Genomic DNA, 14,869 nt, shown 5'->3' with positions numbered 1-14,869 from the left:
TTGAAAAAAGAATTGTGAGATTTGTAATTATGCTTCACCAACTCAATAATGGAGAATGCTAAGTTTGTGGTGTTAAGTAGCACAATTGAACTCTCTTTTTGCAAGATTTAGAGACGGTTTTGAATTACGCTATTATTTAGGTAGGTAGTTTATTTTGACATCAATAACAAATTTTTCATTTTTGGTGGAGATTTCTGTTTGCTTCCAATACCCTCATTTAATTGTACAACGAAGTTGCTGATTTTCAAAGTAAGAACTTCCTTCTGCGATGCATCTGATAGGCGCCGCCTTCTCTCTGTAGTCTTACTATTTCGTTCCTCAACCTCTCTTCTTCCCTGGCCGCCTCCCTGAGCTCCAGTTCCCTCTGCTTCTTCTCGCAGCTCTCCCTTTCTTTCTTTTCCAACTGCTTCAGTTCCACCTGCAGTGAAGATATCTTGCCCACATCACTTTTGGATTTCTGGAAATTAAATAGATCTGTGTTAAATTTTTCTTCAGAATTTTCATTTATTATTTTATGAACCCTATTAACCTGGGTGTATATTTATTATTAACTTGACTTTCTAATGAACGTATCTTTAAGTAAGTTTATTTTTTTCTACTTATTGTTAATAGTCAGCATTACACAGAAGAGTTCGCCTTTAGTTTGACAGCTGACTTCTGGCTAGTTTGTTTTGGATCGAACTCTGATATTTATTTTTTATTAAAAATAAATATTTGCGTTCTTATGATGTCCACAATATTTTGAGTTTGTCCAAATTTTTGTAGACAAGAACTGGATTCAACTCCCTGGAGAGCTGTTTATATTAACATATTACAACAGAGATAAAGAACAAGAGAAGGTAATATAGAAATCTAGACATCTACAGGGCTTATGACCTGTCAATGGCTGGTTTAAGTGGCCATTTTACACACTGTTCAACATTCACCATTCTGCCCATATTTGAACCACCTGAAAGGGAAAAACACGTCGAAGGTGACCAAAAAATTCGCAATGTATACGGGCCCGATACTCTTTCGGTTCGAGCTGCACAACAGTGGTTCGAGCGATTTTGTTCTGGTGTAGTGGAGGGGAATGATGCACCACGCTCTGGCAAGTCTGTCGTCAAAAATAGCGATAAAATCATGGAAAATATCGAGATAAACCGTCATGTTAGCAGTCGTAGCATCGCCCAGGAGCTGAATATTGACCATAAAACCGTTTTGAACCATTTGCAAAATGTGGATTTAAAAAAAAGCTCGATGTTTGGGTGCCACACGAGCTGGCTGCTCGCAACTAAATCGACCCATTTCTGAAGCGGATTTCAACACTGGTGATGAAAATGGGTCACTTACGACTATGTCAAGCGACAGAGATCCCGGTCGAAAGCCAAAGCGGCCCAGACCGTGACCAAGCCAGGGCTGACGGCTAGGAAGTGTTGCTGTGTGTTTGATGGGATTGGCAGGGAATACTCTACTTTAAGCTGCTCTCCTATGGCCAAACGCTCAATTCTACCCTCTACAGTGAACAACTCGACCGTTTGAAGCTGGCGATCGAACAGAAGCGACCAGCATTGGTGAACAAGAGAAGAATAGTGTTTCATCAGGACAACGCCAGGCCGCACACATCTTTGATGACGCGCCAGAAGCTCCGGGAGTTCCTGGCTACCACCTGCTCCTATCTATGGCCAACGCGCTTGGGGGTACAAATTTGGCCTCAAGAGAGGCCTGTGAAAATTGGTTGTCCGAGTTTTTTGCCAATAGAGACAAGAGCTTCTACGAGAGGGGCATTTTGAATTTGGATTCTCGTTGGCAACAAGTTATCAAACAGAACGGCGCATATTTGACTTAAATCGGATGATTGTAACACTTTTTACAAAGCACTGAAATAAAGGGAAAAATATAAAATTACTTTTTCCCCAACCTAATATTTACCAATGAAAAGTTACACAATCATTTTTACAATGTTTATCCGAAAAGTTTTAATAGCTTTCATTGCACAAGTAGGTATTTTTGTTTCGATTCTCAACATAGCCTAGCTGGCGGTCGAAGAATGCTAAATAATGGGCATGAGTTAAGTGTCATCATTTTTGAGGGCTCATGGCGTGTCTATGTATTAATATGCCAATGACAGTAGGAAACAAAATTTAAAGTATAATATTTACCAAGCACAAATATAGACTAAAAGTTTTTATTTCACATATTCAATTTAATTCAAATATAAGGTTGAAGAAAAATTTAAAAATTGGTATTATTGTACTAGATAATGAATAATTTTTTCGGTGCCTAGTCGAGTCTATGTGGGACATGAAAACTTGTAAAAGAAATATTGTCCTCTCACTTTATAGTAATGAAAGATTTAAATTATTCATCAGGGATTCACATTTTATTTCAGACATTTAAATATTGAAAAATTGTAAACCATTGCCTACCTCTTTTAATCTTTCAATTTTTTGCATCTCGGTATTGGCTCTTTCTATCTGCGCTAGCAAGAGCTCCCGATCTATGATGTTTTCACGCTGTCTCTTCCTGTTCTCCTCGAGCTTGGAGTTTACCTGATTTCGCAGAGTGGAGAGAACTTCATTTAGCAACGCCTGTCGGGCCGCATGCTCCTCTCGCCATTTCTAAAATAGGAAGAAACGGTCAGTAAGACAGCTCGTTCGTGTAAAATAAATGAGCTATATACGGTCTACCAGGGGTGGTGTATCGTCTTACCACCAGGTACTGGAACATGGCAGTCTTGTTAATCGAAATGTAGAAAAACACTTTTGATTCAACTTTCCTTTATTTTCTCTCACAAATTTAAAAGTACAAGAGTAACAAACAGGTAAATGTCGACTGCGAAGATAAGGCGTAAGAAAGTAGAGGAAGCGAGGTCCGTATGTACAGAAAATTAGAGCGTTAGCTCAAATTTTTTGTATCTAATTTCTCGTTTTTGTATCATTTTTTGTATCTGAAGTTCCTCATTACGAATTGAAAATAGGAATGAAGTGGGTACTTGAGAAGGTTTGGTTACATATAAAACTTGGTTATACTTTTAAAAATATACGATAAAGGTTGTTAGTGGAAGAAATTTTGAAATTTACGCATTGTATTAGCAAAACTAATCAATAATTATAAAATACTTACATTTTGATACTCTTGGACTAAAACTTGCAATTCATATTTTCGACGCTTGACACTTGTGCAATATTTACACACATGTCCACCCTCATTCCAATATAACACCCACCCTCTCACTCACTTACACTCACACAAACACACTAGTATGTATTGTACGTGTATTTAATGTATTTCTGTGGATATCTGTCATTGGTTTTATTCTCTGTATATTTTATTTGTTATATTTTTGTTACATGTATTACTGTTGATATCCCAAAAAAAAAATTAAAAAATTAAAAAGTTCAAAAAATTAATAATTGAGCTCACTCAAGCAACACTTGTCACTAATCATCAGCCGAATGAGAAATAACTTTACTTTTTGATAAACTAAGTCTTGGTATAATTTTAAAGCAATAATAATAATACCGGTAACAAAAATACAGAAGAAAAGTTAATTAAAAATAATAATTTGCCCAGAAAATTAATCAAAATTTTTAAAAAAAAGTACTGTCCCTAAGAATTTGGCCACCCACTGTACTTCCAAGGTACACAAATTCTTCTACCGAATTTAGAATTCCATTCCAATTCCATTCACACTGATCTCATATTTAGTTATACTTTCATCCCTTTCAAAAACTTTTAAAAATATTTTTATTCTTTTAAAGGAACTCGCTAAGCCTGTTTAGAGGCTTATCAGCAGGTGGGATAGAGGGAATATGGAAGGAGGTAATGAAAAATACACCACAACACCCAGACCAATTGAGAAAAATCTTTCTTGGATTTTTTTCTTGCAACTGGCGGGAATCGAACCCGTGATGCTAGTTTCACAGTTGGCCGTCTAACCAACTGCGCCACGATTTATCAACATTCATTAGCAGATCGCTTTTCTTGTATAAATCGTAGACTTTGAGTAACTTTGAATAGAATACCTGTTCTTGCTTAGAGAATATGGCTCTAGCCTCTCCATCCATCATGCTGTCCATATATTTCTGCCTACTCTTTTCCAATTGTCTTTGTCTGTCCAAGCTCTCAAGGGCACTGTCCAACGCCAATTTCCATTCTCTCCTACCGGATTCTTCCCTCTGCATATCCTGTAAAAAAAATTTTTTAATTTACCATGGTAAAAAGATGTCCTAGCATAATTTCATTATTACTATTACTATACAGCGTGTTTGTAAAACCCCGTCACATTCAAAACCACGGCCCCGATTACAATGGAAAGTTAACAGAGTTATCTTCGACTGTCTATAAAGAAAAATAGATATTTGTGTACGAAAATGAGTATATTTGCATGAACATTTAAAGTATCTTCATTGGTAACCTATAATTGAACATGTTTAAAAGAAAAAAATGTATGCGTATTCTGCTTTTCATACAGAAAACTTAATTTTACTTTGTACGCCCAATGGGCATTTTTAAGGACATATTTATGCATAGAAAATTATTATAAAGAAAAGTAGAAAGACATAATGGTATATAGTAGACTCGGTGGGAGTGGAAACGGGAGAGAGGTTTTTATAATTGAATTTGATTAAGTAATTGTTTGAAAGAAGACAACTTGTTATCAAAGAAATCAAGACTGGTATGTTTCTTGGCAGACCTAAGAATTCTGGGCACGGGGAAATTAAAAACCATAGTTAGTTCTGTGGTTGTCGGTATGAAAGAGTAAGTTTTGTCTGAGGTTTCTAGTTGGGATATTTCATTTTATTGAGCTCTGAAGTTCAGGCCCATCAAAGAGTGGGTTGAGAATTTTAAATAGGACTACGTCAGATTTATTTTGACGGTCTTGAAGAGAAGATATATTTAAGCTAGTTTCTAACTCATTATACGTATATTTTTTTTATTTTTTTTTTAAAAAAGAAATATTTGCGTTCTTATGATTTCCCCAAATATTTAATTTTGAGGGCCATTTTCAACGAGTTGTAAATAACTCACTATTAGAAAATGGAATCGAGTTGGGGTAGAGTGGGATTCGTGGATCTCTGGATAAGCCCAACCTCCAGCCTATCTTTAAAAATCGATGTTGAACTGATTCAATATTTTTGTGCGACGCCAGCCCCATCTTGAGATCGTTGTAAGAAATAATTTCTAATATCTAATATGTGACAAGTTTGTGTGTATTATTGTTGGTTTTTAGAAGGCAGAAGGGAAATTTTAATCCAACATCTTCATTATTTCATTTTTAACTATCAATTTCCTACTGTGTACTGCGTTTTGAGCGAACCACGTGTGCAAAGCTTGTAAAGTAACAATCGGTACAAGCGAGTGAAGACCAGTCCTAGTTGATTGGTGTTAAGTCTAACTGATTATCGTAATCATAATGAAACGATTATGTAGGATTACTGGCGATTACTATAGGCTACTGGCTATTATCACTTACTGGCTATTTACTGATTATTATTAATAATGAATTATTCAATAAATGTATAAGTGAAATACTCACAAAAAATACATGTGGAATATAAATGAAAGTAAAATCTTATAATCTTACACTACCACAGTGAAATACACGTTTGTAAATCGGATCGCATTGTGGTGTTGTTAATTTTTTAATTTAATAGTGTCAATAGAAAGTAAATTTTCATAAATCAATGTGAAATTTTCTTTTATTGTTAAAATCGTTGAAAAGAAGCAGCATGTTGTGGACTGTGGTCAAATTTTTATACTGTCCCAGCGTTCTGTCCTGCGTGGTCGAGGCTGTTCACGGAGCCGGGACAAGCCAATATTGTCATATCTATTGTATTGTCCACATGTAAACGAAACTTTAGTTAAATCAACAATATTTTGAGTATTTCCAAATGTTCGTAGACAAGGCTGGATTCCACTCCTGGGAAGTTATCATTCATTGCAACCAAGAAGGAAAACATGTGTGAGAAGGCAATATGAAAATCTAGGCATTTACAAGGCTTATGCCATGTCATTGGCTTGTTTAAGTGATCACTTCACACACTGGGTAACATTCACCATTCTGATTATGTTTAAACAACTACGTTTCCTCAACTCTTCCAGCCTTGTCTACAAACATCACTAAAAATATTGTTGGTTAATGTTATTTTTGTTCAGACAACAGAATATTTTGATGTCACGATAAAACACTGGCAGGTGAGCAGTTTTTACGGCCTAAAATTTGGTATCGGTATACAATAAATAAATATTCTGACCTTATCCACAGCAGCAGCAATATTCTTTAACTCCATCAAATCAGCCTCTACATCCTTCTCTGCCTCCTGGGCTCTCTCCTTCAGCCTCCTGGCCTGCATGGCCATGTTGCTCAGCGTCACCTGCCGGGCCGCCGCCCTCCGGGCCTCTGCTTGTCTCCTGGTATCTCCAGCGGCCCGCAGGGCCTGCAGAAGGATAGTTTCCGCCTCTTCCTGGCGCTTGAGAGCTGCAGACGACTTCTCCGATTCTTGGAGATCGGATATTTGCTGGCACAATTCTGCTTGAACATCCTAGGAAATTAAAATAGAAATGAAAAGATATTAGTAATACAGATGCGTAGATTATTTCACCCACATACCAGGCAACGCCTGAAAATTGTTCCATTAGATGAATCTCACCCCCATAAATAAAGGTTTTAGCTCTTTAACTTCACAAACATCAACAGATGAAAGATTTGAAGGAATATAGATGTTCAAATATAGGCAGAATGGTGAATGTTACACAGTGTGTAAAGTGACTCCTTAAACCAGCCAATGACAGGCCATAAGCCCTGTGTAGATGCCTAGACTTCTATATTCATCATCATTCCCTTTCCGCACTTAATGGTGCATAGGACACTGAATTGGCACACCAATCGCAGCGTATCTTGATCATTTTTGTTACATGAAGGTAAGATGATCAGTTTCACGCTTCCGGGTACCAGTCCAGGGACTATGTAATATTTTTAGTGTAAAAACCCTTTAAAATAAATGTTTCATATCAACCGTGTCGGGAATCGAACCCGAGACCTCTTGCATGGGAGGAAAATGCGCTGACCATTACATCAGGAGGCCGACTTCTATATTACATTCTCTAAAATGTTCTTCATCTCTGTTGTTATATGTTGATGTTAAGAGGGAGTTTTTTTATTTATAAATTTCATAAAAAGTACATATTTTTGTGAAATTCTAAACATATCTACTTTTACACATCTAGTAAATGTTCTCACTGTAACTCTCCAAAAAAAGAGACTAACCCTTGAGTTTGGAGAGTGACTTACACTGTTTTAGTTGTTTATTTATAAGAGTTTATATAATTTTAAATACGAGTACATGAAAAAGAATAATAACTACATAGGATATATAAAGAAAAAACATAAAACAATAATACATTCATACTAATTAAAATTTAATGTTGTTTTTACACGAGTTCAAAAAATTTATTTAGATTAACTTTTAGTTGAATCCAGTTCATGTCTACAGGGATTTGGACGGAATCGAGATATTGTTGAAAATAATATACCTTAATTGTTTTTTGAACAAAATATGCCCCAAAATAAAATGAACTCATCACCTTCATTCTTTGTTCCTTCATGAGCATTGCTTCCTCTTCTCTCTCTATCTGCCTCCTCAAGCAGCTGTCTCGCTCCCGTAGAATCCTTGCGTTTTCTTCTTCGCCCTGCTTCCTACTTTTTTCCCTTTCTATTATCTGGTCCATCCTGAAATAACAAACCACCATTTATTTATTTATTTAAATCTTAAAGTAGGGCACACATATCATACATATTGTTATGTGTGTTCTGATAATAACATTGCAAATATATTTAATTTATAAATTGTTTATCACATGTCTTGACCATTATTTTAAATTTTGATATGTTTTTTTCTTCATAAATATTTTTTTCCATTTCGTAATACTTTTTAATTGCTTTAAATAAAATTGAATTTTGTGACTTTGCCTTTTTCCTAAATGGAAGTCTAATTTTGTTCTTTTCTCTAGTATTGTGATCGTGTTCATGCTGGTTCCGATCAATTTTTTTTCCAAAATTCTGTTTTTTTATTAGAGTTTATAATTTGATGAACAAATATCATTGTATTGTTAAAATATTCTTTGTTTATAGGTTAATAATTTCATTTCATTTACCATCGACTTTACCCTCGTGTATCTGTTTTTTTTCAAAATAATTCTAAAGGCTTTATTTTGTAATACAGTTAGTTTATCTATGTTTTCTTTGTTTGATAAAAATAAAATGCTACTACAGTAGTTAACGTGTGGTTCAATAATTGCTTTGTAAATAGTTTTGCATGAGTCCTTATCAATAAATCTTCTGATCCTTCCCAAAATTGATATTTTTTTTGCAATCTTATTTATTACCATCTTAGCGTTTTGGTGAAATGTAAGTTTTGAATCCAACATTACACCTAAATATTTCATTTCAGTGACTTCATTAAGTTTTTCATTTTCTATTACAATTGATGGTGTAATTTCTATTCTTTTGTTTCCTATATTCATATATTTAGTTTTGTTAACATTTTATTTTAATTTATTAATTGGCATTGGCCATTGGCATCCCTCTAATATCTAATGGAAATATCTGTGGTGTCACGGAAAAGGAGCATCAGCAGGGCGTAATTTTACAATGAGGCTGTTTTATTTACCGATTGCTAGAGCCTATGGTCTTTGAAATATAGCTTGATTAAAATGACAGCTGCCAAACTAATGTCAATAGTGATGGGAAATTAATGATCACTGATCATGTACCAATCAAATCGATTTTATTAGTTTTTTCATGCAAACATGAAACTCTGTTTCCGAAAATTGATATAAAAACGAACGCATATTTATTATGTAATAATCAAAAAACCATCTATAGTCCTTAACATATAGCTTGATTAGAATGACAGTTATCAGCAAAAGTGAGGACATAAGGAGTGATTTATATTGACACACGAAAAATCATTTGTATCTCGCATGTTGATTTATTTTTTTAATACAATGCTTGACATATAAATCAACATAATTATATAAAATCAGCTTTAAAACTAAAATGAACCTAATTATTAATGACATTTTACAAGGTTACATCATTTTGCAAAAATGTTAGAGATGGGACAAATTGAGCAATGTAAATCGATCGAACAAAAAGATAATTCATTTGATGTTGTTCATGAAAAAAAGTATAAAATGTCTTATTTTTGGTGAATAATTGACTTATAGACACTATAATAGGCTTGTTTTTGCGTTTTTATATCAATTTTTGGCAACAGAGTGTCATGTTTGCATGAAAAAACTGATAAAATCAATTTGATCGGTACATGGTCACATTAGTCACATTAGTTTGGCAGCTGTCATTTTACTGAAGCTAAATTTTAAGGACTATAAATATACAAAACAAATTGTATGATCCCACTGACCATGCAGATTTGAGTGCCCCGTGTCTCTGCTTCCTCTCGTACTCCACTATGACGGGTTGGCTGGTTCTCCACTGATGATAGAGCATGATCTCCGCCTCCTGCCGCCGTCTTTCATCTTCCTTGGCCTTTATTCCTAGATTCACCTCCCTGAGTGTAGCTGACGACACCGAGTCAAGAAAATTCCTACAAAATGAGAATGTTTTAGTATTGTTATTGATCAGACAAGAATGCAAATCTGAGACACGTATAATTTACAAAATTAGAAATAATCACTAAGATGGTTTGGTGAAACGAATAGATGAACAGATATAAATGGCAAGAATGAATGGTAGCGTAGGACGAGGGCTAAGAAAGATGTGACATGTTCAGATAAACCAAAATCTCAGGACTGATCATGTAAAAGGCAGACACACTCAAGAGCATGTCAGGAAAGACGCATTCTGTACTCTGTGCCTCCGGGGAAAGGTCCGTCCTTACGAGAAAATGGCCTGATGGTAGTAGTATTAAGTTCTTTAGCAACATTAAACTGATGATTATTTTCCTTGTTCTTTAATTGCGCTACAGCCAATATCGAGTCTTGGCCTCCTTCAACTTTTGACTCCAACTCCGCCGGTCCTCAGCTGTTGTTTGCCAATATGCAACTTGTAGAAGCTGGATGTATCTTTTTTTACGTATATGATGATTATACCTACACAGAATTCAATCATTTTCAAACATTTTAGCGGCTATTGCTGACTGTTTCGTTTTTATTGAAAAAAAATTCCCAAATTTTAAAGAATTTATTTATACCATTCGTAAATGAGAAAGTTTTCAAGATAATTATTATTTTTTATAAGCAGGCACCCTTTGCTGGTAGGCTTTTATCTCTTTTACCTTTTTGTCTGCGTTCTTCTTCTTTCAAAAAAACATCCAAACAGGTTTTTAACTGGTTGACTGAAATGAAATAGACAACTTGGCTTAGTGATTTATTCCAGTCTGAACCACCCTGCTGGAAAAGACGCTTTTCTTGGAATCAACCTAGAATCGGGGACCAATGAGCTTCCAGTTGTGACCCGGTAAATTAGTGTTGGGATTTAATTGATACGTCTCATTCATCATGCAGTCGCAATAATCATTTCCCCGATGTCAATCCTAGTGCTTTTAATCTGCTGGGTCGAAAAGAGTCTTCAGAGAAACGATTTCTGCTGGTTTTAAAAAAAACTTTTATAACCAAGTTTATGATCTTTATAACTTACAACATACAAAAAATAATCAGCTGAAGGGCAATTATTTCTGATTCATGATTACATGGAAATATATATTTTAAAACTCAACTACTGAGTATAGTGAGATAAGTATTACCGACAAAATCAAGAAGGCATACTGAGCAATGGACAGTGAAAGAACGGCTAAAAGGATTTACGATCCGAATGTTAATAGATGCAGAAAACGAGGAAGACCGAGACTTTTTTTATTTTTTTATTTAAGAAGGTAAACATGAACAGAAAAAAATATAAAAGGATAAATAATAAAACCCACTAAACCGCGAAACCGGCTTGTCAGCAGGTTTCTTACTTTTCCATTACAAAGAAAAACGTTTATATTAATTTAAAAGGTAATATAAGCATTATTAAGAACTAAAAGCATACGTATTTTTTACACAAAATTTATTCACAAAACTTTAAATGGATAACTGTTAACATAAAATAATAATCGATATAAAGCCTTGTTACATATCGTCGTTTTTTTCAAAGGTGACTTTTTGATACCATTAAATTCGATATCTTTTTCTCCATAAATCTGCATAAAAATTATTTCTGAATTAAAAACCAATCAAATAAACTTACAGGTATTTAAAAAGCAAAAAAAAATCAATTTCATTCATTACTTATGTAAATAACAACTTAATTCGCTCTCCTGAACATTTTGTTTCATGTCGCTTACGCGGTGTTGCATGCCGAACGACGATATGAGTCATTTAATTATTTTTTTCTTAAAAGTTTTGTCAACATTTTCTTTAAGATCTGCTTAGGAATCTTATTGAAAATTTTAGTCATTGTATAATGAAATGTTATTTGGCCATACTTCTTTACAATCCTCGGTACTGACAAGCCTTCACGTTGTGGTAGCCTTGTATTATGTGTATGTACCTATTTATCTTTTCTGGTAGTTAATATCAAATCAATATCTAGTAACAAATTTGAGCCAGAGAATAGCATTTACGGACAGGCACCCTTGCTTTTTAAAAAGTCCGGGTACCTCTTCCTTATCAATTCTAGCTGATCTGTCAATTAATTTAAGAGCCGAGTTTTGTAAATATTGAATTTTTTAAATTTATTTATTTATTTATATACGGCATTTCTGCCATTTACATATATGTGGTATAAAGAGTGCTTAGAAATAAAAATATTTTTAAAAAAAATCGAGTATGAAATATTAATATACTCGTACTGTACACATTATTAATTACTTGAAATACATATATATTTTAAAGAAATTATACAATAACAAAATACATTAATCAATCAAATTATAACTATTCCAACCCAATCTTCTGAAGATGATTTGCTCTTTTTGATAAAAATATGTTGGTCACTTTATTTTTTAAGTTAGGCAGAGATAAACTAAATATATCAAAATGTGATGCATATTCATTCCCGGTATTCTGTAATCTAACAATAGGTGAGTTATATTGAGCTACCGTTCGAACCAGCTAATGTTGGTTTTACAAGAAAGGGGGCCTTTGTAACTGGTAATACCATACCTAATAATTGATTCCGCTAATAATTGTCAAAAGCATTTTATCATCTAGTGATGAAGGTTTGATTGTTTAGTTCATTCTCTGTGTATTTGTGTTAAACTTACTTTCGTCTGTGCATCTTGGATTCTATTTTATACATTTTTAATTCTTCTTTCTGCTCCATATCCTCGTGAAATAACATCATCGCTAACTTGTTCCTTCTGCTCTCTAAATTTCTGTAACAGAATTTGATTTCATTGTTATTAATACGAGATTTGATCATAAAATACAACAATTTTAATGAACCTCGAGACAATTCGAGATCTTGGGATACTTTTTGATAACAAACTTAAATTCAACCATCACATTGAACACATTTCCAAGAAAGCGTCCAAAATCTATGGATTTATTTTGCAAATATCTAAGCCGTTAAAAAGCCCAAAAATTGAAATTACACTGTATAAATCATTTGTTCGTAGCTTTCTTGAATTTAATTCTACAATATGGTCTAATTATAATATTCATATAACGCGGATTGAATCGGTGTAATGTAAATTTTTAAAAACATTAATATTTAGAATTAGATCAAATACTTTCATAATCAACTAGTATGATTGTCTAGAGTACTTTCATATCTTCAGTTTGGAATTCAGAAGGAATTTAGCTGGTTTAATATTCTTGTACAAATTAATACCCAGCTATATAGATGCCCATGATATCCTTGCTCAGATTAACCTTAATGTACCTCACCGTAACTTGCATACCAATGCTATTTTTCCTGTGGGAAATTATAAAACCAGCATCGGATTCTTTCCCCTCTGCCAAGGATCCTCAGAACAGTGAACAAAATTCCATTAAACGGTACTGTTGATGTATTCCTACAGCAAAGGCAAGCATTCAAGAAGCAAGCGGTGTTTTCACTCCTGACTCACTTGCCATATCCGACTAGATTATGCTATAATTACACCTTTTGTAAATTTAAATAGATTTTAAGATTGTTTACATAAGTGTTATTATATATTACACTCATTAATGCCAATCTGTTGGGGCTTCCATTTTTATTCAGGAAACAAAAATTACAATTTCATAGTTTTAGAGTATACGAAATTAGACTTAATTTTAATGGACCAGTGAAGTTTCCATATTATATCGGGTTGTGGTCCTGTGGCTAGTGTCTCTTTATTTTTTACAAAAAAACAAAATATATTACATGCTAAGGTTATCAACTGTTTTTATTATTTCAAGTACAATAATATTATAAAAGGGAAAAAAAACTTAACTAAAAGTAGTTTAAAGATTAAAATTATTAAAAACGTCAAGTTTAATACATGGTCAAAGTAATTACAAGAAAAAGCAATATTGAAAGTAACCCAAAAACAACAGGTAAATAAGTTTTGTAGTATCTAATCAGTATTTACATAAGTTACGATAATATTAGAAATGAAAAAACAAACTAAAACAAATTTTCAAAAAAGGAATTTAAATAAACAAGAATAGAAAACATGCTCAAAAGAATTTAAAAACGAAAAGATGAGAAGCAACAATATAAAAAATAATAACAAATTATAGTAAGAAAAGTAATATAATATTTTTTAAAGCAATTCTAAAAGTTATTAATACAAGTATTTAAAGCAATTACTTTGTTATAATAATAAAAATACGTATATAGTTTTATTCCACTATTATTTATAATTTTGTTATAATTTTTTTACCAGTGACCGGGTTTCGTCGTGACTGGTGTTTTATTTTTATTTTTATTTTATTTATTTGGATAACCAACAGCTATATTATATCATATTTATATAACAAAACAAATAACAAATAAGCCAATTACAGGTTTTCACAAGTAGCATCACAGTAAGTTAAAAAAGATTCTCGAACATAAAATGAATAGTAATTAAATGTAAATTTAAAAGAAAAGAAAAAAAATACTACGAGTTATTTTGAAAGCAAACGCCGCACGTTATTAAGATTATTTTCAAATAAATCTATGTTAAATGATTTATTTAGTACATTAAAAGTTCGCCATAAATATGAATTTTGCCTATAATTAGATGAAACAAGAGGTATGTGAAGAAGAGGGTTATTTCTTAAAACTTTGGAAGGAACATTGATAGAAAGTTTGCAAAGTAGTTCAGGACAGTCAATTAAACCAGAGGCAATTTTGAGTAAATAAATTATATCCGCTATTTCACCACGTTTTTGCAGAGGCAGTAGGTGATGTTTTTTACATATATGAATATACTGGTCAGATTTAAACTCAAGTTTCAACCGGAAACACATGACAATTACTGACATCGTCAGATAATTACTTTGTGGTCAAAGATTTTACTAAATCTTATTGAATATTTATATATAACCACTTAACGACTTTTCTATGTCTACGGGTTTCGAGACGTACCCGTCTCTTCGTCAGGACATCAATTAAACCAACATGCAAAACCTACTAAACATACAACATAAAATATTTTCATAACCTAGCATAATCAGCTCATGTAAGAGTTACCTATTAAAATGAATGACATGTTGGCTTTATAGTTTTGTGCAATAACTATGGTGAAGGCGTAGAGTGGGACTTTCACTCTGTCTTTGCATACAAATCTCGCTTTCTCTGCATTCATACATCTTCGCATGCACGCGCGCTAGTTATTCCAACTCTTGACATGTCCATCATCAAGTGTCTTCGGTCATTCCGTGTCTTTCTCGGTCTTCCTCTATATAAATAAGATATAAAATGAAG

General features: G+C 33.3%; 1 protein-coding gene across 1 annotated transcript; it reads right to left on the bottom strand.

The window, feature by feature from the left end:
* Positions 1-103: 103 nt before the first annotated feature.
* LOC148274981 (trichoplein keratin filament-binding protein-like) lies at positions 104-12,359 on the bottom strand. The gene is made up of 7 exons (XM_088236341.1): positions 12,255-12,359; positions 9,411-9,593; positions 7,570-7,714; positions 6,240-6,527; positions 4,008-4,169; positions 2,409-2,600; positions 104-457 (listed from the first exon to the last, which is right to left on the bottom strand). The coding sequence occupies exons 1-7, from the start codon at positions 12,332-12,334 to the stop codon at positions 245-247; spliced, it is 1,263 nt and encodes a 420-aa protein (XP_088092467.1). The 5' UTR covers positions 12,335-12,359; the 3' UTR covers positions 104-244.
* Between the last annotated feature and the right edge of the window lie 2,510 nt (positions 12,360-14,869).

This window comes from Micrasema longulum, unplaced genomic scaffold (genome assembly GCF_059751315.1).
Source record: "Micrasema longulum isolate JH-2025_06_02 unplaced genomic scaffold, ASM5975131v1 h1tg001537l, whole genome shotgun sequence".
Taxonomy (NCBI): Eukaryota; Metazoa; Arthropoda; class Insecta; order Trichoptera; family Brachycentridae; genus Micrasema; species Micrasema longulum.
Note: the sequence above shows the minus strand (reverse complement) of the source record. Positions and strands in the feature narration are given on the sequence as shown.